The 27,434-nt window shown below is 44.7% G+C and overlaps 1 protein-coding gene across 1 annotated transcript in view; it reads left to right on the plus strand.

Annotated features, from left to right (window-relative positions):
- Positions 1-27,434, plus strand: part of LOC308325970 (arf-GAP with GTPase, ANK repeat and PH domain-containing protein 3-like) — a 109,697-nt gene that overhangs the window by 50,654 nt on the left and 31,609 nt on the right. The window contains exon 2 of the mRNA XM_080778761.1: positions 26,516-26,574. Within this exon, the coding sequence (XP_080634887.1) occupies positions 26,516-26,574 (59 nt within the window). The remainder of the gene's footprint in view (positions 1-26,515; positions 26,575-27,434) is intronic.

The raw sequence follows: 27,434 nt of genomic DNA on the forward strand, positions 1-27,434 counted from the left end.
CTCAGTCATAAGTGTAGGTCTGTTGTGTTGTTTCAGTCATAAGTGCAGGTCTGTTGTGTTGTTTCAGTCATAAGTGCAGGTCTGTTGTGGTGTTTCAGTCATAAGTGCAGGTCTGTTGTGGTGTTTCAGTCATAAGTGCAGGTCCATGTTGTGTTGTTTCAGTCATAAGTGCAGGTCTGTTGTGTTGTTTCAGTCATAAGTGCAGGTCCGTTGTGTTGTTTCAGTCATAAGTGCAGGTCCGTTGTGTTGTTTCAGTCATAAGTGCAGGTCTGTTGTGTTGTTTCAGTCATAAGTGCAGGTCTTTTGTGTTGTTTCAGTCATAAGTGCAGGTCTGTTGTGTTGTTTCAGTCATAAGCGCAGGGCCCGGTGTGGGCTAGCCCCTCCCTCCCCTCACTGGTGTCAAATCGCATCATATTTATGACGTACAGTACATTCTCCTTTCATTGTCAACGGCAAATGCGACACGAGTTATTATGACCTCAAAAATCTAACCCGTGTGAAGTGAGGGGCGCTCTTATCATCATACGTCATCATCTCATTCCGGCCAATCGCAATTTGCGTCTTCACTTCAATCAAATCGTCTCAATTCCGTGCTCACTGCTCAGCCAATCAAATCATCGCTGTGATTCACACAAACACATAAATCTGGGCAATTTAGCTGATTGTCAAGCTAGCAACATGATCAGTTATGTATGGCGAGTGACACCTTCATGTGACACAAAAATGTAGGCTCAAGGCCTCTGTCTGTCTGTCTGCACGGACATATTCTGATCCTGGGTACTGATTGCATTTTTGATAGAAGCACCGACGTTTTAATGTAAATGATTTAGAAATTATTCAATTTCATGATAAAGCCCCGTTAAGATGCTTTCCGGTCTGTGTAGGATATACAGAAGAAATTGGCATCTGTTTGAAATAATAATAATACATTTTATTTAGAAGGCGCCTTTCAGGGCACTCAAGGTCGCGGTACAGGTTAAAAAACAGTACAAGAACACCGTTAAAAGCAGAACAAAACTAGGGCACAGCTGGAAATGTATTGCACAATTGGTTTTTGAGAAATGTATCTGTATTTTTGCAAAGTTGTCCTATCCTCTCCCCTTGCCCATCACTCTCTCTGAGTCGCAGTGGTGGAAAGTAACTGTACTTAAGTACAATTTTGACTCTATTGTACTTTACTTGAGTACTTTGTACCTTTCAGTACTTGTACTTCCACTCCACTGCCAAGGGCAGACAGCCGGACTGGGCTCACCGTTCACTCTGACATACACAAACAAACAACACATGCAGCTCCACAAGGACACCATCAACTCCACCCGCACTTCATACTACTCTGGAATTGGCAGGCAGTGGCCAAGTACCCCAGAGTACTCTCTTCTCCACAGTCAACAAATTACTCACACCCATGGACACCATGTCCCACTCCTTCACTATCGAAAAATGCAATAACTTCCTCCACGACAAAATCAACACTATTCACAGCCACCCCCCCCGGACCTGAACCCGAGCCCTCCATACCCACTGCACGCTCCTTCTCCTCATTTGTGGACATCACCACACACCCTCTGAGCTCTCAACCATCATTACACGCATGTCCTCAACCTGCTCCCTGGACCCCCTCTCCCCCCATACCTCCTCAAGGACTGCCTCCCCGCTCTCTCCCCACTCATCCCAATAACAATAAACTCTTCCCTTTCCTCTGGATTTGTACCCACCCCCCCTAAAACTTGCCTCTATTACACCCATCCTAAAAAAAAAAACCCTGGTCTCGTCCCCGACTCCCCCAATAACTACCGGCCCATCTCAAACCTCCCATCTCTGTCCAATATTCTGGGGGGACGAGTAGTCGTCAGCCAAATCACTACATACCTGGAAACAAACCACCTCTACCAACAATTTCAATGCGGTTTTCGCACCGAAACCGCCCTCCTCAGAGTCACAAAACGACCTCAGTGCTGCCTTTGACACCATTCATCACTCCATACTCGTCTCACGCCTCAAATCCACCCTTGGAATCACTGACACTGCCTTCCAATCATACCTCACTGACGGACACCATTTTATTTCTATTAACAACATGCCAATCACTCACATCACCTGTCACCCACGGCGTCCCCCAAGGCTCCGTACTTGGTCCCCTCCTCTTCATTCTCTACATGCTCCCCCTTTGGTCAGACACTCCGCAGTCACGGCCTCCGCTTTCACTGTTACGCCGATGACACACAGCTCTATCTCCCCTGCAAAACCATCACCACCATCACCCACTCCACCCTCACCTCCTGCCTGACTGACGTTAAAACATGGATGCCAACAAACTTTTTTAAACTCAACCTTTTAACCTTTAACTAGTTTTCTAATAAAATAGTTTTTACTTCTGTTCTGTAAAGCGACTTTGGGTACCTTGAAAAGCGCTATATAAATCGTATATATTATTATTATTACATTTCAGAGACACATTTTGTAGTTACTAGTTACTTTGATGATTATTATTACAAAACGCACATTAACAAGTTCAGCCCTATACACATTTTGGCCATTGTGAGCTTGTAGATCTGCCATTTTCTAAAGATTTGTATACATTTGAAAACATTAAATGAGACATTCTGCATAAAGAGTATACTTTCTACTTTCGGTACCTTAAGTACATTTCATTTTGACACCAATACTTTTGTGCTCAAGTACATTTTTTTAATTTCGAACCTTTACTAAAAAGGTAGTTCTACATTGCAGTATTGATACTAAGTAAAAACTTTTTCCACCACTGCTGAGTGCTGGAGGCTTAGTAAAGCCTGATTCACACTCTGTCACGCGGCAGCGTCAACAATAGCCGGCCTGCAAGCTCTCAATGAGACACATTGAGAGCTCCTCAGTCTTCTATTTTCGACGCACGCCACCGGCATTAACCCATTTAGGCCGGACGTCGAAAAAGTTAATAAATAAATAAAAATCATGACAATTTTCTGAAAAACCTCATGTTTCTATGTCAGCGGTGCTCAATATTTCATATCAAGGACCTCCAGAATTGTGTGTATTTGGCCGTCGACCTCCATGTGAAAATATGTTGTTCCTTGACCCCCCCCCCAGAAGCAAAGATATGAGTTCAAAACGTTCGCTCTGAAAGAATATACATTCAAAGATTTGCACCACATTTTGACGATTTCTCTAAAATAGCAGACCTACAAGCACGGCACCGAGTGAGCTTGTAGATCTGCTATCTTTCAATAGCTAGAGTGTAACATAATAATGCTTAAAACGGCAAAAGGGGTTTCCGCCCGAAATGGGTTAATTAGGCAGAACTAACACGATAGCCCTCTTATTGAATACTGCTAAGTCATGAGGCAAACTGTAATTGGCAATCACCTGTGGAATAAATAAATGTAGAAAGCGAAACGAAATATTTCAGTTGACCCATTAACCCGTTTAGACCTGACGTCAAAATATAAAAAATGTCTTTTTAAAATGTATTTTTTTTCTTCTGAAAAACCACATGTCAGTGAGTTAGTCAGTGGTTCTCAATTTTCCATGTGAAGAACCCCAAAAATGATATGTAATATGCCGCCGACCCCCATCTGAAAATATGGCAGGGAGGGACCTCCCAGAAGCAAAGATTTTAGTTAAAAACTGAAATCCTGAAAGAATATAGATATTCAAAGATTTGAGGCACATTTTCACGATTAAAAACAAAATAGCGGACCTGTTCAAGTTCACCTACAAGCTCATAGCACGGCACTCGCTGCCGTGCTATGAGCTTGTAGATCTGCTATTTTCCAACAGCTAAAGTACAACATAATGCTAGAAACACCAAAAGGGGCTCCCGCCCTGAATGGATTAAACGAGGTCAGGCATTAAAATTCTGAATCGGTCATAGATATGGCAGTTATTAAACAACCAACAGGCTGAGCAAGACATGGCTGACATACTGTAATTCAACCTGGAATACAGAATTCAAAAGTGCACCGCACCCCCCAGCCACCAGTGGTAAACCAATTTACATATTCATACTGCTGTATAGGAATTATGCTAGCCTATTTCTGCGTGCTTTCTATTCACGAACTATTATGGTCGAAAACCGACACCAATCTGGTAAACCACACCAATGTGTAGCTGCTGTATTATGATCCACTACTAGGAATGATGGTACAGTATTCCCCCTGACTCTTGCCACGGGACATAAACGCTCTTGTCAGCTCCATAATGAAGCTCCAACTCTTATTGTCTTATGGCACACGTGGGCTGCGGAGGAATGGAGACCTGAAAAGGCATGGGAAATTACACAGGGAGCTCGTGCCCGAATGCATTGCTATTCTTGGCTCCTCTTTTGAGGCGGCATGTGGAATGGAAAACCTTGAAAGCGAAAGGGAGAAGCGAAATAGCAAGTGCACTCCTCCACTCACTGGACCTTCTAATATAATGGATCCTCGTGGCCAAGAAAGCCATCTCAGCATAGATGCCATGTTTGGAGCTGTTTAAAAAAAAAAAGAAATTATGAAAGGGTCCGAGTGCTTTCATAACATGTCAGTTCTGGTGACATCACACACAGACATGCATGTTAAAGGTCTACCTATATGAATGGTTCATATACTGTACAGCCAATTACATGTGACTGTGATTTTACTATACGATATTGATTGATTGAAATATTTATTAACAGTTTGCAGAATTACAGTACAATTCAAGCACAACTCGATACAAAGACTGTTAACTGTGAGTGGACGACCCAATAAAGCATTACACTTGTTTACAAGAGGGGGTAAAAAAGGGGAAAGAAACGTATACAGTGAGGGTGAAAAGGGGGAGGGAGGTGCGATTCAGATTTTACGGGGGCCAGTTTCGAATCGCAGCCGTCCGTAGGTGCCCTTTGAGAGCTGTTGGTAGGGCGTTCCACTTTTTGGTGGCATAGGAGCGAAAATAACTATACAGTATATTGGTCTTTGGGAAAGGGCAATAAGGACATCTTGTTGAATAGACAAAGCGACGAAAAGTGGCAGAGGAAGATGAGATAAGAATTATGATGGAGCTTGTTTGTGAGGCCAGTTTGGTGGGGTATCATCCAGTGGTAACAATACTCGGCCCAACTTGTGTGGCTGTCGAGGTGGACAGACAGGTAAAAGATGTACGGAGCCCCTGAGTGGCCATGGTAAGTAAAATAAATTCTCTCGTCCGGACAAGATAATATCTCGTCCAGAGATGACATAATATCTTGTCCGGAACAAGATATTTTCTCGTCCGGACAAGATCATTATTTTCTCGTCCGGACGGACTGTAAGATAATTAATCTTTCTTAACATGGCCACTCAGAGGCTCCGTAAAGATGCGAGAAAAAAATGTGACGGACGATAATACAGTACAATATCAAGAGAGAACTCATTGTGTGATTTACACGTATAATATGGATACAATTCATCCACACACACAAATATATATTATTCAACATGACACCTTAATAAATAAATCTCAGGTTGAGGGAGCATAATTATGTAAAATGTTCACACAACAAAATCACACCTGTGTGAAGTGAGTGGTGCAACTCCGTGTGGGGGTCCCCGTGGGGTCTCCGGAAGTTCTAGACCCACAGGACCAGAGCCAGGGTGCCGGCCTTAAAGGGGGAGTGTCAAAGCCCGAGATTAACATTGCTGATAAGGTACATCACGTGGTCTGAATGAAAACAGTTTCAAACGACACGTGACTATATCTCAGGCTCTGACGTGACCTAGCATCTAGCCGAGCTGAGTGGCTAGCGCAGTAAAGGCTAGTGGTTTTGAGGTGGCCTTTTGCGTCATACAAAGTGAAAGTGTAATAAAAAAAAATATTTTATTGCTCGAAAAGCTTCCTTACAATGACATTGAGTTGACGTGTAGGTCTTAGGGTAAGCTGTTGCATAATCGCTATTTCGCACTCGGAGTTCCATGCTGCGGCAGAGAGCTGGGATGCAGCCCTGCTCACGTCCGTTTGTCCCCTCTCACCGCCGGGGCACAGCCTAGTGCGCACACGGTATAGCCTCTGGTAGTCATGCAGGCTGCTCTCAGCCGGTCGGACTCTAAATGTGTGAAAATAAAATGTATATAACGTACTCAAATGTGTTAGTTTTACCAATATTGTTTGTTCATGTGAAATGTTTGTTTATGCATAATGAATTGATGAGAAGGCACATCAAAACGGGGAAATTGCCGTACTCTTTGACTGTGTGTAAACGTATGTTTTCTCATGCCAATAAAGCCCATTGAATTGAATTGAATTGAGTGTGACTCTGTACCAAATAATAAATTGCCTCAACTGATCGTCTGACCTGTCCTAGATTATAAGCCATGAAAATATTCTGCATTCTTTCCCATTCTGCAGCAAGGGGCGATATAATGCTGTGATTCATTCCACTTTACTGACCGTTTCATTGCCTATATGTCCGATTGTCCGTCATGAGTGACTATACTCGTCGCCATAATATAAGAAAATGTGTGCTGTAACTGCAGACCCGAATAGTTCTGATGATCCTCATGGGGGCTATCCGCAGCCCCGCCTCCCCCCCCCCCCCCAGCGGTGAAAAAAAAGAAGTTGATGTTTTCTCGCGTTTACGCTGATATAATGACGTGAAGCTAGCGGAAAGGCATTTACGTGGATTTCATGTGTCCCGACCTAGAATGCCTGTGATCATTTAATTATACTTCGTACTAGTCTATATATATGATATATAAATGCCGAGTGCACTTGCATGCCTATGCATGCATTCTAGAGGCAAGTCCCATAAGGAAACTGCCCCTGCAAGCGACACCTTTTTATTTATTTATTAGGATATTTCTATAGCATGCGCGATTGCGCTGCTCACTTGACAGCCTTCTCTAGGCTACTCGCAGTGCAACGCGTTGTGAGCTTGTAGATCGGCTCCCGTGGACTCGCGGTGCATGTTAAAAAACAAACTCACAATTATAATAAGAACATAGGCCTACACTTATCTGCATTCTGCACTGTACGAATCCAACGTTGTTTAGTGTTGTTTAGTGAGTCAGTTCTCTGACTGTCGGTGTGTGTGTGTGTGTGTGTGTGTGTGTGTATGGAGGGGTATAATATTTGATATACATAAAATGATCACCCATACAAGTTGATCATTATAGCCTAAATAACGCTATGTCAAGTTTCATCATACTTCTGGTGGCTATTTGGAGAGCTCCAAGTTGTGCACGGAGAGAGAGAGAGACCGCCCCCCCATATCGGTGTGTGTGTGTGTGAGAGAGAGAGAGAGAGAGAGAGAGAGAGTGTGTGTGTGTGTGTGTGTGTGTGTGTGTGTGTGTGTGTGTGTGTGTGTGTGTGTGTGTGTGTGTGTGTGTGTGTGTGTGTGTGTGTGTGTGTGTGTGTGTGTGTGTGTGTGTGTGTGTGTGTGTGTGTGTGTGTGTGTGTGTGTGTGTGTGTGTGAGACAGAGAGAGAGAGAGAGAGAGAGAGAGGGGCGGACACAGGTTAGGCCGGCCGCTAGAGTAGTCACAGGCAGTGATAACGTTACGTGAAGCTCCAGGGCTCCGTGAGCCCTGTTCAGCACTTAGCCGGCTGAGGGCGTGTCAGCGGGGGGAGACAGATAAGACAAGATAGGTACGATGGAACCCGTCACGCGAAATTGCGATTATGCAACAGTTCACCCTAAAACTTACACGTCAACTCAATATCATTCTAACGAGATTTTCGAGCAAAAAAATTAATTTTTCCACCAAACTTTTACCCAGCTATGAAGCTAAAAGTGACCTCAAAACCACTAGCATGAGTTGATAGCCACCAGGAACGCTAACTCGCAGAGCCCAGAGCCGCTCTGACATTTAGACCAGATACAAGATCAATTTCATTGGTCAAATTGAGCTGGCCCGACTTTACGTCACAATCTAGATGCTAGCGTTAATAGCCTTAATAGCTTCCCGAGGGGCGTGTCAGTCCCGCTTTAAGGTTGCGCACAGGTGGTGAAAAACAACCATGCTATTTTCGTGCTCAGGCACCCAGCCACACACATAGCTCCGTAAGGGAGTAGTTGCACCACAAAAATAAATAAATAACTTAAGTTAAATCTAGGCTTTCATTTAATCTGTGTGGCTCAATTGAGTTTAATGTAAAGAATAAAGATCCCAATAGCTTTCCCTTTTTGTAGTAAAATAATGTAAGGTCACCTCTGGGTGGCAGTGTGACCTTTTCAATCCCCATGTATATGAGGCTGGCTGCAGAGCCATGGCCTCTGTCTCAAATGTCTTGCTTTGGCATATTCCATGTTCCATGTCTAATGGCTGCCTTGTGTTCAGCTATACAGTACGCATCTTTAAGTCGCGCTTGGTTTGTCCAACATAAATAATTCCACAGAGACATTTTTTAAACATATAAAAAAATATATCACTGAATAGTGTATATGCAATGAATGCATTCACAAGAGCTGAATAAATGTTAGTGATTATTTTGTTAAGTTAAGTTTTGCCATAACCATTTATTTTGCCATAAATCAGGTAGCTTTAAGGTACGGCCATGACAGCAATGGTAGGAAAAATATATATATAATATTAATCATATTCGGATATTCGGTTTTCGGCTAACTGTTTCCTATATTCGGTATTCGGTTTCGGCCAAGAATTTCCCTTTCGGTGCATCCCTTATGGAAATGTAAATGTTGTATTCCTGTCCTGTGTGTGTGGGTGATACAAGACTTGTGGTTGAAGTGTTAGAGCAGTGAGTGCATCTCCCACATGGACAGTTACCACACAACTCCTCTCTCAGCCGGTGCCAGGCCATTTATACATAGAAGTGACTCTAATATTCTTTCCTCTTGTAAAGCAAAACCTTGGTGGTGATGACGCTGATGTTCTTTTCTTTGAGTACGTTATGTTACATGTTTGGTGATAATGTTCTTGATGGAATGAGGTGAGCTTGGAATGAGGTGTTATATTCTGACACAAAAGTAACTCTGTTAAGGCTCATAGTCTGGATTTTCGGTGGTGAGGTGATCACCGAACTACAACATGACGTCACGAGTCATTTTTTTTATTTTTTATTATGTCATTAATGTCATCGTCATCAAGATGTACTTCACCAGTTAATGATTTTTTTCAGACCATAGCAAAATGTTGAAAATGAGTGGAATTCCCTTTTTAAAACCCTTTTTGTTTGATGAGGTCTGGTCACAAATGGAGTGTGTCTTGAGTGTACAGGGTTTGATGAGGTCTGGTCACAAATGGAGTGTGTCTTGAGTGTACAGGGTTTGATCATGAGGTCAGATCAACATATGGAATGAATTGTGTATTGAAATGGGAGACAATATCAAATACCCTCTCTAGGCATCTACTACAAGCCAGCATGCTTTCTGGTTTCCGCTACTCTTTCAACATTTCTTGACATCCACCACCCTCTTCTATTATCGTCCAACATGTTCTCCATAGGCAAATAAACATAATATTTAGCAGCAGAAGCTGATCAAATTGGCCAATGTTTTTCCATACTGTAGGCTACAATAAACAAATGATAACTGTAGTGGTGGATTGGAGTCAGCAAGGATTGAAACTGGGCACAGAACTATCTCACTCAAACACACACACACACACAGTCTCACTTAGTCATTATTTTCAAACATGCTCTTTCTCTCTCTCTCACGCACACGCACTGTAGAAATGCGTGCGCTCGCTCACAAACACCCAATTTCACACAATAAGCACACAAGTTTCCGAGACAGAAGCGTCTGCAACCCCCCCCGTCCCCCCACTCCCAACAGCCTCCCACAGACACATCCTCTCAAACCTATCATTTTCTCGCTGCAGTGGAGAAAATGGTGACGTGTGCTGCTCATCGCTAGCACAGCTGAATTTTAAAAAGCTCCGCGCACGCCCACGCTCGATGCCACTACTGCAAGCACCATTATCATAAACTTGATGGTCTCTCAGAGTCTGTAGCCGTCCTCGCTGTGTGTGTCTGTGTTTATAATTCTTCTGGCGTAGTCATGCGAAGCCATTGTTTCTCCTGCAAAGCGTGGAATGCTCGGGACGGATTCTGATTGATAGTCAATAAAACCACAAGGTTGAATTATTATTTCATGCAGTTCACTGTGTGCTCCTTCCCACCTCCGCAGTTAGTATCTTAAGATCGAGCACAACATGATTTATCTTGGCTGATCATTGTTGCATTGTGTAGGTGTGTGAAGTGGGTTCTAGCTTTATTCTACGTGCATATGTTTGCGGATTTACTGACTCTGTGTGTGTGTGTGTGTGTGTGTGTGTGTGTGTGTGCTTATAGTTATATGAGTGTGCTTATATGAGTGTGTGTGTGTGTGTGTGAGTGTGTGTGCGCTTATGAGTGTGTGTGCTTATATATGAGTGTGTGTGCTTGAGTGTGTGTGTGCTTATGAGTGTGTGTGTGTGTGTGTGCTTATATGAGTATGTGTGTGCTTATATGAGTGTGTGTGTGTGTGTGTGTGTGTGTGTGTGTGTGTGTGTGTGTGTGTGCGCGCTTACATGAGTGTGTGTGTGTGCACGCGCTTACATGAGTGTGTGTGTGTGCGCTTATGAGTGTGTGTGTGTGCTCGCTTATATGAGTGTGTGTGCGCTTATATGAGTGAGTGTGTGTGTGTGTGTGTGTGCGTGCTTATATGAGTGTGTGTGTGTGTGTGTGTGCGTGCTTATGAGTGTGTATGAGTGTGTGCTTATGTGAGTACTGTTCATGCAGTGTATAGGCTTGTAAATGTATTCTGGTACTTTTTCAGTCAGTCTGTGCATGTTATTGCGGTGGTTCTTAATTTACCCCTGGGGATTAATACATTTTTATTATTATTATTTATTGCATGGTTTCCTCCGCCATCTGTGTGTTAATGAGTGAATGCAATGCACACTGTAAATGGTTTTGGATAAAGGTTCTATGTAAATGCACGATTTAGCCATGTTTATGAATGCACCATTTAGGTCCAGTATGTGTGTGTGTGTGTGTGTGTGTGTGTGTGTGTGTGTGTGTGTGTGTGTGTGTGTGTGTGTGTGTGTGTGTGTGTGTGTGTGTGTGTGTGTGTGTGTGTGTGTGTGTGTGTGAGCGGCTACATTCATTGGCAGGCATTGCACTTCCATTGTATGTAAATCAGGGGTGACTTGTTGTATGTTTTGCACCCTGCCCATCTGTCTGTCCGTCCGTCCATCCATCCCAACCTCCACATGTCACATGGCCCTGTTATAGCACCACCAGATGGCCTTTTTTGATGCTACTACAGATGTCTTTACCCCAGAAATCAGGTGAATCGGTACCTCTATATTCTTGTAATCGAGGTGGACACTATTGGATTTTTCATATTCCATCTCGATTGGTTAAGCTTGACATCTAAAGTTTGCAGGTGTGGCCTGTTTTGAACAAAATGCCGCAAATCATGCACACATTCATTCACACATTGTACACACAGTAACATTGCCCTATTATACTGCCAGCCACCAGGAGGCAGAGTTTTGCAAAAATATTATTACTCCTACAAGAAATCTTGTCCAAACATCATGCAAATCAGTACATTATCCTTATTATCATTAAAAACGTTAGTCGTTTTTTTCTTGTACTAGCACCTATTAACCCATTTTGGGCGGGAACCCTTGTTGTAATGCTTTAGCTATTGAAAAATAGCAGATCTACAAGCTCATAGCGCGCCACTCTACGAGCTTGTAGGTCTGCTATTTTTTGAAAAATCGAAGAACCACTGACATAGAAACATAGAAACATCAGAAAACTGTCAGGATGTTGAAGACATTTTTAGAATCTGATCTCAGGTCAAAATGAGTTAAAAAGGGCTTAAAATGTCCGTGCTGCTCCAGTGTCCCCTCCTCCTCCTGCATCTGTTGTCCATGTTCCTGTGATGTACCGGACCAGCCCTTCCAGACTTGAGGCGTGTGGGTAGATTCCCGGTCTTTCTATAGTTCTAAAGGCTCTTTGTACATGTCTGGCAGGCATAGGGCTGGACAATGATTAACCGACTATATGACTATATATCGAAACCGATATTTATAGGATCAGTAAATGACTGATGTCGCATTCACAATTTCACACCAGAGTGCTTTACTGCGTATTGTCGGAAAATGCGCTTCGTCTGGCAGGTGTGAAGGCCGGAGTCTTATGTGGAGCAAACAATCGCATTGTATCACTGTGTAGTTTATGAATTGAACACATTGATGAAGTTCCCTGCTGCGGTTATACCGCGCAGTGTGAACGCAAACGCAGCAAATTCAAAATGCAAGAATGATGCAACTGCTCCGCCCGTTCGCATCCAGTCTACCGAAGTAGAGGTGAGAACGCGACCTTAATCTTGCACATAAAATGATTGAGGAGCAGTTTCCTTCTTTCAAGCTTGTCATTTGGAGAGAGAGAGAGAGAGAGAGTTATGTTCAATGAGTCAATGCCCTTTGATTTGTCAATGAATGTCTTTTGTCTTATCATATGTATAAAGCAATTATCATCTGTCTTGATTATCATACAGTAGTGAGTGTATACATCCTCTCCTGTTGCCTGTTCATTCCTGTTGCCTTGATTGCCAGGATAATCAAAGTATTTTGTTTGCATGTGTGTGTGTGTGCGTGCGTGCTTGCCGTGCGTGCACTGGCATGCTACATAAGTCTGCCCACTTTTATTTGAGCTTTATATAAACAGGGAAAACCCAGTGAGACCCCAGATGTACTTTACGGTGGTGCCCTATGTATAAGCAGGCTTGTATTAGGCTATTGAAAAACACACACATGACACACACACACACAGGCCTCTACTTCAAACTCCTTTAACACATTCTTTTAATTTATTTACACTTTTAGGCATCCAATTTGAGTCATCCACTTGAGTCCACTTGAGTCATTCTCACACCCATTCTAACACTGTCTGGGTCAATCTAGCTCCACTCATACAGTACGGAACGGGGACACATCATGCAATCTGCCAGACAACAGCAGCCGTGGTGGTTGACTGTACATAGTGACTGTGTCCTCGTGCTAACCCCCCCCCCCCCCACAGCACAATCTGTTAAGTCTTCTGTTCAGCACGAGGCTTATCTTTGTTTATAATGTGTTACTGATTGTGTGTTTTTTAGCTCGTCTTCTCGTAAACATATTGCGCCTGTCGGGGCGGCGGCTATTCAATTGGGTGGTTTCTCATGTGGGTATTGTTGTTTTTCTTAACATATCCATATCTAGCCTGTGGTTACTCATGGAGGATGTTTGGAGAAAGTATGATCTGACCTGTGAAAGTGATGTGACTGTCAGGGCCCCGAGGTAAGTATAGTAGTCATCGAGACGGAAGAAACCACTCCCTGTTGAGCCCAGTACTGTGCACTTTCTCAAGTTTCATCCCAAGGCATATTAGATGTGTCTGTCACTGTTGTGACAAGGGCACCTTACATTGGGGATTATTCTCTCCAATTCGTATGATGGATAAAACTCCCCTGATGAAAATCTAACAGAATCCATCAAGGAAGTCCCGGTCCATCAATGGCCTTATCCCATTTTGGGCCGGGAACCCCTTTTGGTGTTAGCATCATGTCATGCTTTAGCTATTGAAAAATAACAGATCTACAAGCTCATAGCGCGCCAACGAGTGGCGCGCTACGAGCTTGTATAGGTCTGCTATTTTTTTGAAAAATCGAAGAACGACTGACATAGAAACATAGCTTTTTCAGAAAACTGTCAGGATGTAGAAGACATTTTTAGAATCTGATCTCGGGTCAGAATGGGTTATACTAGTCGGTAAGTTACAGTACAAATGGATCCTTTCATTCATTGAGAGTCGCAGGGTTTCCACTGCCCTCCTCTGGAAGTGACATGTGCATTATGTGCAATTGGCCTCGGCAGAAGGAGCAAATGGGGTTGAATAACATCGGCTCTAATTGAAATCCACTAAAGCGGAGAAGGCCAGAAAGATGGATAATCCAATTATGGGACTGTAATGAGTTTCCGTATAACTAGTTTTTATACCTTTTTTGTTGTTGAATTAAATTCAAATATTTCTACATTGTTGTCGTTCAGAGAAGCCTTGAAGAGATGTCTTAAAGCAAGATATGCAGTATTCACATCTCACTCCAAATGGAATTAATATTTCCCTGTCAATGCAGAACTTGACATTATTGTGAAATTCTTCACTTTCATTCAACAGTGAATTAATTCCTATCTATTGATGATGGGCCATACAATTACAGAGGTATGTTGTTAGTGGAGTTCATAATCATGCCGGTGACTTTCAAAACTCTTTTGAGTCTGCGGAAACTATTATGTTGCTCATCATCACCTGGAATGTGTCGGGAGAGGGAAGAGGAAAGACAAAGTCATGGCAGAGCATTGTTGCCAAAACAACAAAGCTTTAGCCTTCACAGTGCCCTTCTCATACTCTTACATGACTCACACTCTTATCAGACTGTCCGTATCTTGACTTACGATCTCCATATTCATTGCAGAGCAAGAATATATTCATGCAGAGCGAGAATATAAGCACCGACTTTGAGGAACCTCAAAACATGCCAATCCGGTTTTCTGAGAAACCCTCCCAACTCTACCCGCAAGATAGAGTTACAAGTCTGGGACGCAAGCGACGTGTGTGCAGCATTCTGCCGAGGGACAGAGGAGTAGAGCTGCTGAGAGAGAGAGAGAGGAGCATACAAGAGACGCTCTGTTACCTGTTCGCTTCACTGAAATCTAAGGAACTGACCACAGCTTGGTGGACCGTACCTTCATAATATAAAAGCAACAGGACCGTGGATTATAGCTCTAATCCTATCAGTGTCTGTTATGTAGGACCCTGCTGCTGACCACTCCTTCATAAGGGATTACCAAGAGGAAATGGCTCCCTGTGTGCGATGACATATGGCCTGTCCTGCTGGCTGCATCCTTCGTCTGTCCAGTAAGGAAAGAGCTTTTTTTTACCAGCGACTCCATTGTTGGGTCTCATTGGGTGGACCCAGCCTGGACCACAATGGGTCGCAGTTCACTACAAAGCCGCAGCCAGACTTTCTAAGCGATGCTGGACAGTATCAAAAGAGGACCGCATGCACAGACCATGTCTATCCCAAAGGGGAGAAAACAAAACATGAAGCACAGTGGGTTGTAGCAGGGCAGACCTCATAGTGTGTATTTGCTTTGAGTGGTTATGTTGTGAGCCATTGTGAGGTTGTTTTGTGGCCATAGCTGGACTATGTGGCAGTGCTTTGGTGGCCGCAGGCGCACAAAACACCACCGTATCCAGTGGAGTGAAGAGGACAGCTTGCTGGGCGAAGAGTCACAGGTGATTCTGAATCCCTGCTTCCTAGACGCAGGTAAATATGAACGGACGACGGACGTGGCTGTCGGGATTCTCACGTCCTTGTTGATAACATTTTGATATAGGAGTCAAAGCGAGATCCTTTTTTACCGTATGCAATAAGTGTATCCTCGCTAAAGCATCGCAGTTTGAATGTGCCAGTGGCACAGGTGTCTTATTGAAGTGACGCAGCAGGTACACAGGTGTCTTATTGAAGTAATCAGCAGCACACAGGTGTCTTATTGAAGTAACCAGCAGCACAGGTCAGGTGGCTGCTTGGGAATGGAAGGTTCCAAGTTTAATACCCAGCTCCCCCCTGGGTTAGTGTCCAAGTTTCCTTCGAGCAAGACTCTGAACGCCCAACTGCTCCAGATGAGCATGCTGGTGCTTGGCATGGTTTCCTCCATTGCTGTTGTGTGAATGTGTGTGAATAAGTGAATGCTAACGCACAGGGATTTGGATAAAGACACTATATAATTGCAGCATTTACTGCTTGCTCTAGACTAGAGTGCAAATCTGTATGTCAGAATGTGTACTGTACCATACTTTACAGGTTGAATATAATAATATGATACATTATTCTAAAGGTTGTGTTTTTTTATATACTGTATATATACACACCAGTTACCTGGGAACCGTATGATGGACAACATGCACCAAAGAAAATGCATGCGATGTTAAACTTTTTCTCAAATGGTATCAGATTGCAAAGGTTCAAATTCATATATTTGAATTGACATATTAATCCTTTAGCCAGGGAAAACTTGTTTGCGGCGTGCGCACGCTTATCCGACACACCAAAAGTCTGACCTGCACAAATCACCCGCTGTTCCCGACATGCGTTGGTCCGACATGCGTTGGTCCGACATGCGTCGCGTCGTGCTTGCGGTTAGTTAGGGTTTGGGGTAGGGTGTCGGAAAGTCCGTTTTTGGCTAGGTGCTTTGCTTGAATAATTGAACTTAACCCATTTTAGGTGGGAACCCCTTTTGGTGTTTTAAACATTGTTATAATTTAGCTATTGAAAAATAGCAGATCTACAAGCTCACGCTACAAGCTTGTAGGTCTGCTATTTTTGAAAAATCGTGAAAATGTGGCACAAATCTTTGAATATATATTTCAGGGCAAACATTTTTAACTCAAATATTGGCTTCTGGGGGAGGTCCCTGGAACTACATATTTTGAGATGGGGGTCCGTGGCCCAATAGAGATAATTCTGGGGGTCCTTGACATGAAAAAGGGTGAGCACCACTGACATAGAAATGGGTTTTTGAAGCCTTGTTTTATCTACCCCAGTCCAAAATGGGTTAATACTGCCTCATATGACCATGTCGCTTGATTAATACATCACTGAAAATCTGTTCTTTATGGGAAAGTGACACAGTCAAACAGTGAAAAATATAGAATTTGGCCTTTTTGGATGGACAATGTATGGAGAACAAAAGTAACCCTTGTTGTTCTGATAATTCCTATACTTGAAGGGGTTTACATGAAAATAGGGCTGGACTATAACGACATCACATCAATATCACCATTATTTCAAACCTTTGCTTCTATTACGATTAATGAACAATACACAAAATAATATAATAGCACACATTGCAACACGTTGAGCCTGTATATTTCAGCTTTTTTGCATGCCACCATACTGGTATCAGCAGCTATAGTGCAGACCATCTCACAGCTAGGCTACAGATGTAAACTTTTAGTTTTTATCTTTGGCAGCCTATAGGGCATGTGCATAACTTATGCCAACCAACTTACTTTCCAAAAGGAAAGCCAAGCAGTTAGCGAGGTGTGTGTGTGTGTGTGTGTGTGTGTGTGTGTGTGTGTGTGTGTGTGTGTGTGTGTGTGTGTGTGTGTGTGTGTGTGTGTGTGTGTGTGTGTGTGTGTGTGTGTGTGTGTGTGTGTGTGTGTGTGTGTGTGTGTGTGTGTGTGTGTGTGTGTGTGTGTGTGTGTGTGTGTGTCTGTGTGTGTTGTTCTCTTTCTCACCACATGGGGGGGCAGTGCATTAGTCTAGTTAGTATATAGTATTGGGTGCTGTGAAGATCAGAATGTAAAATCTGGCTTGACCAAATTGGTCTCTGGTGTGTTCTGTGTGGCCGTTGCTTTATGACTCAGACTTCACTGACCAATTTCACGTTTTAATTTTTCCTCAAACATAATATTCAGAACAGCCCACTTCAATGACCTCAGAAGGATTCTGTAATTATGCCGAGGTTGTAAATGTAACTGTACACATCTACTAGTTTGCCAGATTTTGTCTCCCGTAATTAACAGTATTGCAAATAAACAAAGAGTAAATCAATTGGAACTTAAATCCAAACGGCCGTTCTGCCATGCTGTGAGGATGTTCCCCTGTTGTTCACATCAAGTTAAGTTCACCTCCTCCTAGTGATTTGTAACCCTTTTATAATTAGTGAACGGCAAGCACTTCCTTTCAGTCTTGCTGTATGTCTGCCTTCAGCTGGCCCTGGGATTTAATCCTTTTGAAGCGCCTGCTAAATTCTGGATGGATAATATGACTCCATCACACTCTCTCTCACTCTTCTTCCTCTTCTTCAGACTTTTGTGTTTGCCTCTCTGAATGTAGATGGTAGCAGCAAGGAGGAGGTGACCCTGTTAGGGCGAGAAAGAGAGCCCATGTGGTCAAAAACTCTTTCGTGACGTTTTCTTATTTTTTTTGAGTGGTGCAACCACCACTCCAAGGAACAGCAATGTCCGTGTCCGCCTATGTGTTGTTCACCTATGTATGTATGCGTTGGTTAATGAGCACCAGTATGAGTAGTGAGTACCAGTAGGGGCGCTGTTGTGCCAGAGAGAGAGAGAGACAGTGCTGCACTGTTGCCTGCTAATGAGAGAGAGAGGGGGAGAGGGAGAGAGGGGAGTTGCACCACTCTGTTCACACGGGTGTGATTTTTTTAAATTTTTATTCAGGATCCTAAGCTTTGTCGATTAGAGCAGTGGGTGATCTGTTCACTCCTTTCTCCTCCAGCTCATGTTCACTCTTGTCTGCTTGAGAGTCTCTAGGGGGGCGGGCAGTCATAGCTCAGGAGAGCTTAAGAGGGTGTGTTTAAATGCCCATGGGATCCACTCCTTGTTTTCCATCTGTCCCGGGGGCTGGGAAGCAGCTGAAAAGTTCAAACGGAGACACCCTCCTCCACGCTCCACACAACCCAGAGCTCCCAGATTAAGAGGTTCGTCTGCACCGCCAGCAACGAGGATCACACACCGTTTGTAACTTGTCAAAGAGCAGCGGATAGTTTCACTTTATTTTTACATTTTTATGTATATTGTTATATGAATTGCAGTCTTCATTAGGTATGGCAGACATGGCCGAGTTTGTTCCAAAGCAAACACAGGGGAAACTCCTATGTTCATTTGTTTGCACGGGGAACAGGTAGAAAGAAAGCGTGCGGAGATGGCGAGCCTCATCGCGACGCCTGCGTGGGTTTGCTGAGTGAGAAGAGGAACCCAGAGGGACGCAGGTGGCAACGGAGGTTTTGAAGTTCTTTTCTTTTCTTCTTTCTCGAGCCAAAAGGTGAAGGATTATATGCCCGGTGGTTTGGCCTTGAGCCTGGAAATAATGACGGGCTTCACGACTGGAACCGAGCTGCTCTGCGAGCGTCTGACCGAGCATGTACTGTACTACTGTTACTGTACTACTGTTACTGTACGGTGTGAATGAGTTCATGGAGCGTTGAAGTGCCATGCTATTACTTGGTAGTGGAATGGTGGATGCTACCCCGAGGGCTACGACTATTGGCCAGCAGCAGCATCCAGGGAAAATCGTCTACCACGTCTCCGTGGTCCTGAACGGGACACACGGCGGCCATGAGCTGGCACCGGAGCTAGGGATGGGCCGCCTCGCCTGCAGCGCCCTGGCCGACCGCCGCCCGCCGCCGAGAGGAAAGTTAGCCGAGGAGGAGGAGGCCATGCCTGCCGCAGCAGAGGACATCAGGCCCGGGGGGCTGAGCAGGGCAGCACGACAGGAGCTCGCCATGTGGCCCTCTCTGAGCCGTGCGGGCAGACCGGGCAGGGCACGGGAGGATGTGGTGGTGGAGGAGAATGAGGAGGAGGAGGAGGCGGAGGAGGAGGGGACCAAAATGAGGATATACCGGTTTCTCCAACAGCCCTCCAAGAACTCTGTCCCCGACTCTTCAGAGGCAGGCGGGGGCATAGCGGAGGCTGCTGGAACGGGTCCTCGGGCACAGCAGTGCTGCCCGGCGGCATGGGGCCCCGCCATCGGCGGCGAGCACGGCTCCGCGCCGTCGGGACACGGCTCCCTGCCCCGAGTCGTGCTGCGCAAGCCTCGCCTGGACGAAGCGCTGCGCGGCAGGAGGGCGGTGAGCATGTGCGGAGACCCCGCGAGGCAGTGGCAACAAGGCTCACAGGCTGAACAGGAGGAGAGGCCGTCGTCGTCTCTCCGCAGGCCCAGGAGCGTGTGCATGCTGGCGGGCGGCCCCGTCGGAGCCCAGTCGGAGCCCGGGGCCCCCCGGGGGGGGGAGGCCTCCAGGAGGGCCGGCGGCGTCCCGGACGCCAACCACCAGTACAGGAGCAGGAAGGCCGAGTTGAGGGCCGTGGACGGCCTTAAGCCACTGTTGCCTCAGCGGCCTCCTCCTGTCCCCGAAGACGTGGTTCTTCACAGGCCCCCCCGCCAGAGGAGCTGGAAGACCAGACCTGTCAGTATGACCGTGTTGGAGCTGAGAAAGAGGGTGTCCGAGGACGAGATGGGGAGCCGCGGGGCCAGCATGCACCCGGCTGGCGACGGCGGTTTCCTCAAAGGGGGGTTCCGCTGGAGGCTCTTTGGCAAGGACAAACAAGACCGGGACAAGGAAAGTGACGCTAACGTCAACGTCCCCAAGCCCAGTAAATCTGATTCCCCCAAAAAGACCCTCAGCTCTTTACGGCGGAGCCTCAGTCTCCGCATCAGGAGGACTCGACCTCGGGAGAGAATCCCGGAGATGTCCGGAGGGAACTCTGAACTCTGCTCCAAGGCTCGGAACTCGGTGGCGGAGATTTCCTTACCCTCGCAGCCCTTCTCCTACCTTACGGGGAAAACCCTTCCGCCTGCCTGTGAGCGGACGGGGGACGGGGGCATTCAATACATTCAGTATCACAGCAGGGGGGCGGTTAAGGTCATGGAGGTGCCCCTCTGCCCACCTAAATTGTCACCCAAACTGGCACAGGAAGAGCCCAGTGTGTGGCAGCTCATAGCCAACCGCTTCAGGAGGAAAGAACAGCCGTCCGGTGGTAAAAGTGGATCCCAGCAGCAGCCACAGAGCAGAGACACTGTTGGCAAATCTCCCCTGACTACGAGTAAAAAGACACAGTCAGTTGCCATAGAAACGCTCGCAGGCATTGCCTTCAACAAAGGTCAAGGTAAGCCTTGTAAGATTGATGAATTTATTTCCCAGGACTCAACAGACCATGTGTAGCCCCCGTGTAGCCCCCTCAACCAGTCTGCCCAAACTAAAAGTGCACTTCTGGAGCCAAAACATAGAGAAGTGCACTTTTTAGAGGAAAGGGCTAAATTAAAAACACATGGAGGAATTGTATGTTTGGATGGCGCTCAAAAAGACGCCTGGTTTGAGAGTTTGAGCTTCTATTTTGGGAATTTCCTTTTCATTTCTCTGGGGCCTTTCATTTTGAGTTTTGTTCATTCACATAAATTATTTTTTTCATCTAAAGCTTTGGAATGAAAAGTGAAATTGTTTATGAAAACTCCTTAATGTGGCTGTACATTGGTTTCTATGTGGGGTTGTTAGTATGCTATACTCGGGCATAGGGATAAACAGCTTGGTAATACTGTATTTTTGCTTCGTAGGTCAAGGCTAAAACCGGCAGTATTAAAGCTGTAATGGGGATGCGTTTGGCAGCCTAGCAGGGCTAAATTAAGAGGGCTTACATACGGTAATGACGGGGACAAGAGGGAAGACTTAAGTACTATGTTTAAAGGTTAACTGTGACAGTAGAGTGTGTGTGTGTGTGTGTGTGTGTGTGTGTGTGTGTGTGTGTGTGTGTGTGTGTGTGTGTGTGTGTGTTCAGTTGCCTGGAGTACAAGGCAGAGAGTAGCAAATATTTGTCGTGATCTGAATTGATGGCTTTGATTTGCCCTTTTTTCCGTGAAACTGTGATTTGTAACTTTACACAAAGGCCCTAATGACATGTTTCTTTCACAGTAGTGTGGGGGTCTGTGTTTTCACACTGAAATTTCAATCTCACTAGTTGGGACATTTTACCTATGGAGGTGATATCTCATGCCAAAACTAAGTTCTTTAGACTTTCTTGTATTTGTATTTTCACATGACATGTTGCCAAGGACAGCAAGCCTTTTGTATTTGGAGTGGATATTTGCCCATGTGTTCCACTGTAGTCACTCAGTCAGGCATCAGGAATGTAGGCGTGCCGCTCAGCCTGAGTAAAGCTAGGTGTTCAGTGCCCAGGGCGGGCCTTGTTGCCTGTTGCTACCTGCCTAAGTGTTTGACAACCAACCCAGCTCCAAAATTAATCTGCGCACAGCTCAGAAAAGCCTAGCCCTCTGGTGCAATACGGTTAGCATGCATGAGCGAACGCACACAAACACAGTGGTACAGTTTCTGAAAGGGATGGCACAGCATGCACATTATTATTCCAAGCTTATAAACAAGTTAAAATCACAAGTGTAAATTTCTTTCTTCTTTTCTTTCTTTTTTTGAGAGTAGTCGACTCCCAGCAGTTCTGAGGTGTTGACTGTGTCCCCACCCCCACCTGTATGAACAAAGCCATTCTTGTCAGGTCTGTGTGGATAAATGGGGCGATCAGTGAACCATGTGGGCTCTTTGCGCTGGAGAAGGGGGTGGTCGTGGTCGGTCATGAAGCATGTGACAGTCAGCAGTCCCCAAAATACCCGAGGCTCATTCAGTGCCATTCGACTACATGTTGTGAAATGATACTGCACACATAGGACTACTTTCACCCAGTAGTAATTCCCAAGCTAAATATAACGGTGTCTGATGGGTTAGCTTGATCAGGCAGGTCAAAATCGGTTCACTGATTCTATCCTAGCTTGAGTTATTCAATGTAAATACCGGTAAATCATAATCATTCATTTAAATTCTAATTTATTAATGTATTATTAATTTATTACGCTCTGTCACATGGAATACACTTCCATTTCAAATCTCTTGTCGGCCCATTTTAGTTGGAGGAAAAAAACCTGTGTTTGCTTGTTTAACTGGCAACAGCCGGTTTCCCTTTGTTGTTGAGGCAACTTCATTGCAGTTGATTGTTTACCATCGTAGCACACACACTGTGTCACTCGCAGATTAATTGGGAGAAACAACGGTTTGAATGCGTTTCCACTTGCTGCTAGAGAAGTGCAAGATGCTCAAGAGTGATTGAGAGAGTTAGTTTGGGGAAATGGTGGAGAACTTTGTTATTCATTATTTAATATAACAACTTATTTGACCATCTGTCATTGTAGATCTCGGATAGGGTGAGTTTTGTCTTAATATCGTCTACTATAAGCGTCGTGGTCCAAAAATAAACAAGCTGTCTCAGCGTTATTGTCGGGGAGGTGGCTCTGTATCGTTTGCAACAGTCAGTCACTCATATGATACAGTCTGCTTCTAGCGAAAATCTAACTAATTCAGTAGCAGTAACATTAGCATTTTGTCAGTCAGTTGATTCTTCATATCCATATGAGTGAAGCGGCCGGGATGAAATGTTTATTTTTCAAACACAGTTCTTATATGAGGCGATCTAAAATCCCCCTATGGGGGATTGGGGATTCTAATGCAAATAAAAAGTACATTAACCTGTGTATTTGCGCCCTCTACCGATATTGACGTCAGACTTTGGTGCTCTATAGCCTGCTGCTACTTTCTTCAGTGGAGAAGCTTTTCAAATGTCACGTTTTCAAAAGCTTTGGCTTTGCACGGTGAGTACTTTAAAACAAATGTTTTAGTTCATTGTTTAGGGTGTGAGTAAAGCATGGATTTAAGGGGAAGATTGCGTTGGGAATTCAAGACCTCTCCAAATCCAATTAGCAAACCTTGGGTTAAATAAGAATTCTGCTCGATGGTTGTCCGATTTGTCTACCAGACGTGATCAATAGCAGAAAACAAAAGATTAGGGCCCTTAATGTCAGATAGCCAATCCTGATTGAAATGGATTGGCTCGGCGTGAAGCAATTGTGTTTGCTGCTTATCTCCTAGACTCTCAGAGATTTCTCCCCAGGACCTAGAGAGAAAAGACATTTCCTGTTTGCGGGAGTTTGACAGATTTGTGATAAGAGCTCTGAAGTCGTTAGTCCTGTACACGGCTTCATGGAGGGCGGCGCACACATAATAGGGAGTGTGATTATGTCAAAAGATGCACACGGTGTACACATGTACAGTAAGTATACCCTCGGCCTGAGAGGGAATGTCGGTGGGCAGTGAGCGCTGTGGGTTTGCAAAATGAGAGCTGTAGAAAATACTTATTGCCAGCTAAATTCTCACCCTGTAATTTGTTGCCGACGGGGAAAGCTTGGTTAGAAAGCGTGGTTGGAGACAGACTGGGAGTTTCGACCTCATGGTTGTCCTCTCTCATTCCACAACCGCTGCACACTCGCATGCACGTCTAATGCGCACATGCTTTGATGGATATACATAAACGGCACACACGCACACACACACACACAGTTTCTGCTTTTGTTGCATTTCCCTTTCTCATGAAATTAACCCATTTTGGGCGGGAACCCCTGTTGGTGTTCTAAGCAGTATGTTACACTTTAGCTATTGAAAAATAGCAGATCTACAAGTTAATAGCTACGAGCTACGAGCTTGTAGGTCCGCTATTTTTGAAAAATCGTGAAATGTGGCACAAATCTGAATATATATTATTTCAGAGCGAACGTTTTTAATTCAAATCTTTGCTTCTGGGGGGGGGGGGGGGGTCCCTGGAACAACATATTTTCAGATGGCCAATTACATATCATTTTTGGGGTCCTTGACATGAAAAATTGATAACCACTGACATAGAAACATTGAGTTTTTTCAGAAAACTGTCAGGATTCAGAAGACATTTGTAGAATCGTTCCCAGGTCTAAATGGGTTAAGTAAGGCGGTTAATTATGCATCCGTGCTCTCCGATTTGGATCTGAATGGACGCGAGCGTTGGAGTGGAAAAAATATCACAAACGGGGCCGCAGCAATACAGTTCTTTCTTTTCCCCTCCGTGATGACAAAGACACCTCTGTGAGCGTCGGTGATGCTGAGGTCTTTGTGTCCACTGCTGTTCTCCTGCATGGAGCCACGCACAGTTTGTGTGAGGATCATATGCTCGTATAGTTACAGAATGATGTAACAAAACGGATGAATCCAGTTAGTATATTATGGGCCTGAACTGGACTGGACTGGACTGGACTGGACTGGGGATCTTCCCGACATGAGCGTTTCTTATTTAGCGTTGAACTAGAGGATATTTGTCACATCACTGGTGAAGAGATTTTTTAAATCACTTATCTTTTTATCAGAGAGGAGGAGGCACAGTTGTTAGGCCCCATTTTTTTGGTCGAAAGCTTATCTCTCTCTCTCTCTCTCTCTCTCTCGTGTGTTTCCTGTCCCCGAGGCAGAAGATGAGTGGATATGTTATTGTCATAATAATGAAATGTCCTGGTACAGAGACGCAATGCCCCGGCATTGGCCAACAACATCACAGAGTCCCATTTGTGTGATGGCCCGTGATGACCCCTGGTGTGTGTGTGTGTGTGTGTGTGTGTGTGTGTGTGTGTGTGTGTGTGTGAACTGAGACTGAGAACAATGGTAGTTATTGTGTAGGCTCTCTGTGGTTATTATTATTTTCACTGATGGTTTATTGTTACAGGTATTATCGTGTACCAGTTTTTTGCTCAGTCTTCCTGTTTGCCAAAATATTTCCATAAAAAGAAATCTCTTAAAACGTGTTGGAAAAATAAAGCTTTGGAAAAACGACAACAGGAATTGTGAGCCGAGCGAATGGCGATTTGTTGTGCTTTTATATGCATTCACACACTCGCAGAGGTAAAGAAAATGTGTGTCTTCACTCGTGTGCCAACTTGTTGCAGTGTCAAACTGTTACAGAGAGAGCTTAGCTTAATGGCAAGCTGATGGAAACCACTCTGCCGCTCTACGCGGAGAATGGTGAAAGGCACTGTTGGAGATGCGCATTTATTCTGTACTCAAAATGAGAGAGGATAAGCAGCGGTCTCGGCACCGCAAGGCAGGCTTGAAGGCCTTATTGTTGAGTGTTGAATGGGGGCAGGAGGACACACATTTCCTTGCTTTAACGTTGGTGTAAGCAGCCAATATGTTTCTACTGCGTTGCTCTGCAAGAGTGAACTGTCCACAGCTGAACTTGCATACCTGCTGGATCGCTCTGTGCCAAACGTAGGCCAGTATTTATTTTTTAAATGTAATTGTATAATCAAAGACAACATTTTAAGTACTGTTTATACTATTATATTCATGATTATTATCACCAGATGAACACTATGGGGAACCATTGTTGTGGCAACAAGCAGGATGTTACTGTAATAATGCTTCTTTGGCACTTTAGTCAGCCGCGTCCACATTTCTTTGCTAAGCTACCGGACTATCTGTGTTGGGCGTGCATGTTGCACTGTTATGATGTAGACAGAAGGGGATCCAACCTGGCTTTTGCACCTTTCGGTGTGGAGACAGGTTGTCTGCTCCCCACCGCCATGCTACCTGACGGTGGGAAGGATATGAACCAAAACGAGAAGGAAGTTTAGCTTTTTTAGTCAAATAGTTATTATGACATGATGTGCCTGCTATGCATCACTAAGAGGAAATTGCAGTCGGGGGGGGGGGGGGGGGGGGGGGGATGGGTGTTGCCATTTGTGGTTTTGGTTCTGAGAAGCTTCTGTGTCGGTCTGTTAAATGTCGTCGATTATCTCGTCAAACTCTAAAGTGTTCAGGTTAAGCCGACCTCATAATCGTGGATGCTTTCAAATTATATTGAGCATTACCTTCAGGTTGCCCGATGCCTCACAGAACTACATTCCTAACTAACCTTTTATTTAGAATGTTGCTCTAGGAGAGTTTTAATGCACACTTTTATACCTTATGCAGGTTATATATTGAACAATGTAGACTCTTCACGACATCACGTCCAAAGTCCTCTCCATGTTTAAATGGATATTGACAATTTACTCACTGCAACTGAAACCTCAAACATGAAATGAGATGGGACATAAACACTACACACACATATATTTGGTTAAATACGGTTTGTCTTTCTCCATTTGTCTTTTAGACTCTTTCGTCAACAGCCAGGAGTGGACATTGAGTCGATCGGTGCCAGAGCTGAAAGTGGTAAGTCAATTATCCACTTATAACCTATGCTTCGTTCACCAGGGGTCCCCCAGGGGTCGATTGTTGGTCCTTTTTTTTCTTTTCTTTTTAAACTCCAGACCAAATCTCTTCTGCAAAAAGGCCGACCTACAATCTATAGATCTGCTACAATCTATAGATCTAAATAGCTGCTATTTTGGTCGAATGTTTGGCCGATTTTTGGCTAAATGTTGGGCAGAATCGGGACGCAAGCGTTCACGCGGTGGTTTTTCTCTTTTAGTTTTTCATGTCAAATTCACACAGATATGAGCTTAACAAAAAGCTCATACTACATCTGACATACATCTGACATCAGCTTTATGTAAATTTCCCTGGGAATGCATTTTGAACGAAGAAAGATTGTCTGGAATTTTCCCTGGCACGGAGTGCGTGATTATTAATGAGATGCGTTGGCATGGAGATGGCAGTGTGGCTTGCAGCGGGACTCGTGTGATGAGTGACAGCTTTGGACTAGACACTAGACCATACATGGGCAACTGGCGGCACCGGGGGCCACATGCGGCCCCCACCTTCACTTCATGCTTATTTACTTTTTCTTTTTTCATAGTTTTTATATACATTTTCATCCCAGTGTCAATTATCTAATGTAATCGTGGGCGCTACACTTGCTCTGCCAACCTAGGGGGCCCAGCTGGACTGACCTCATGCTTCCTTCTATGCATGAGGAGTCCAAGCTGCTTCTTTTCACCTGACAGGGCGGGAGTTTCCCCGGCCGGACGTAGCGAGTGGAAGGAACACGTTATTCCGACCAGTTCCTTTCCCCTCCATCAGGCTCCCCGGCTGGCCAGGGGGAGGCAGTTTAGAGACCAGGATTACTGCAT

The sequence above is a fragment of the Protomyctophum bolini genome (assembly GCF_963924005.1).
Source record: "Protomyctophum bolini genome assembly, chromosome: 12".
NCBI classification, from domain to species: Eukaryota; Metazoa; Chordata; class Actinopteri; order Myctophiformes; family Myctophidae; genus Protomyctophum; species Protomyctophum bolini.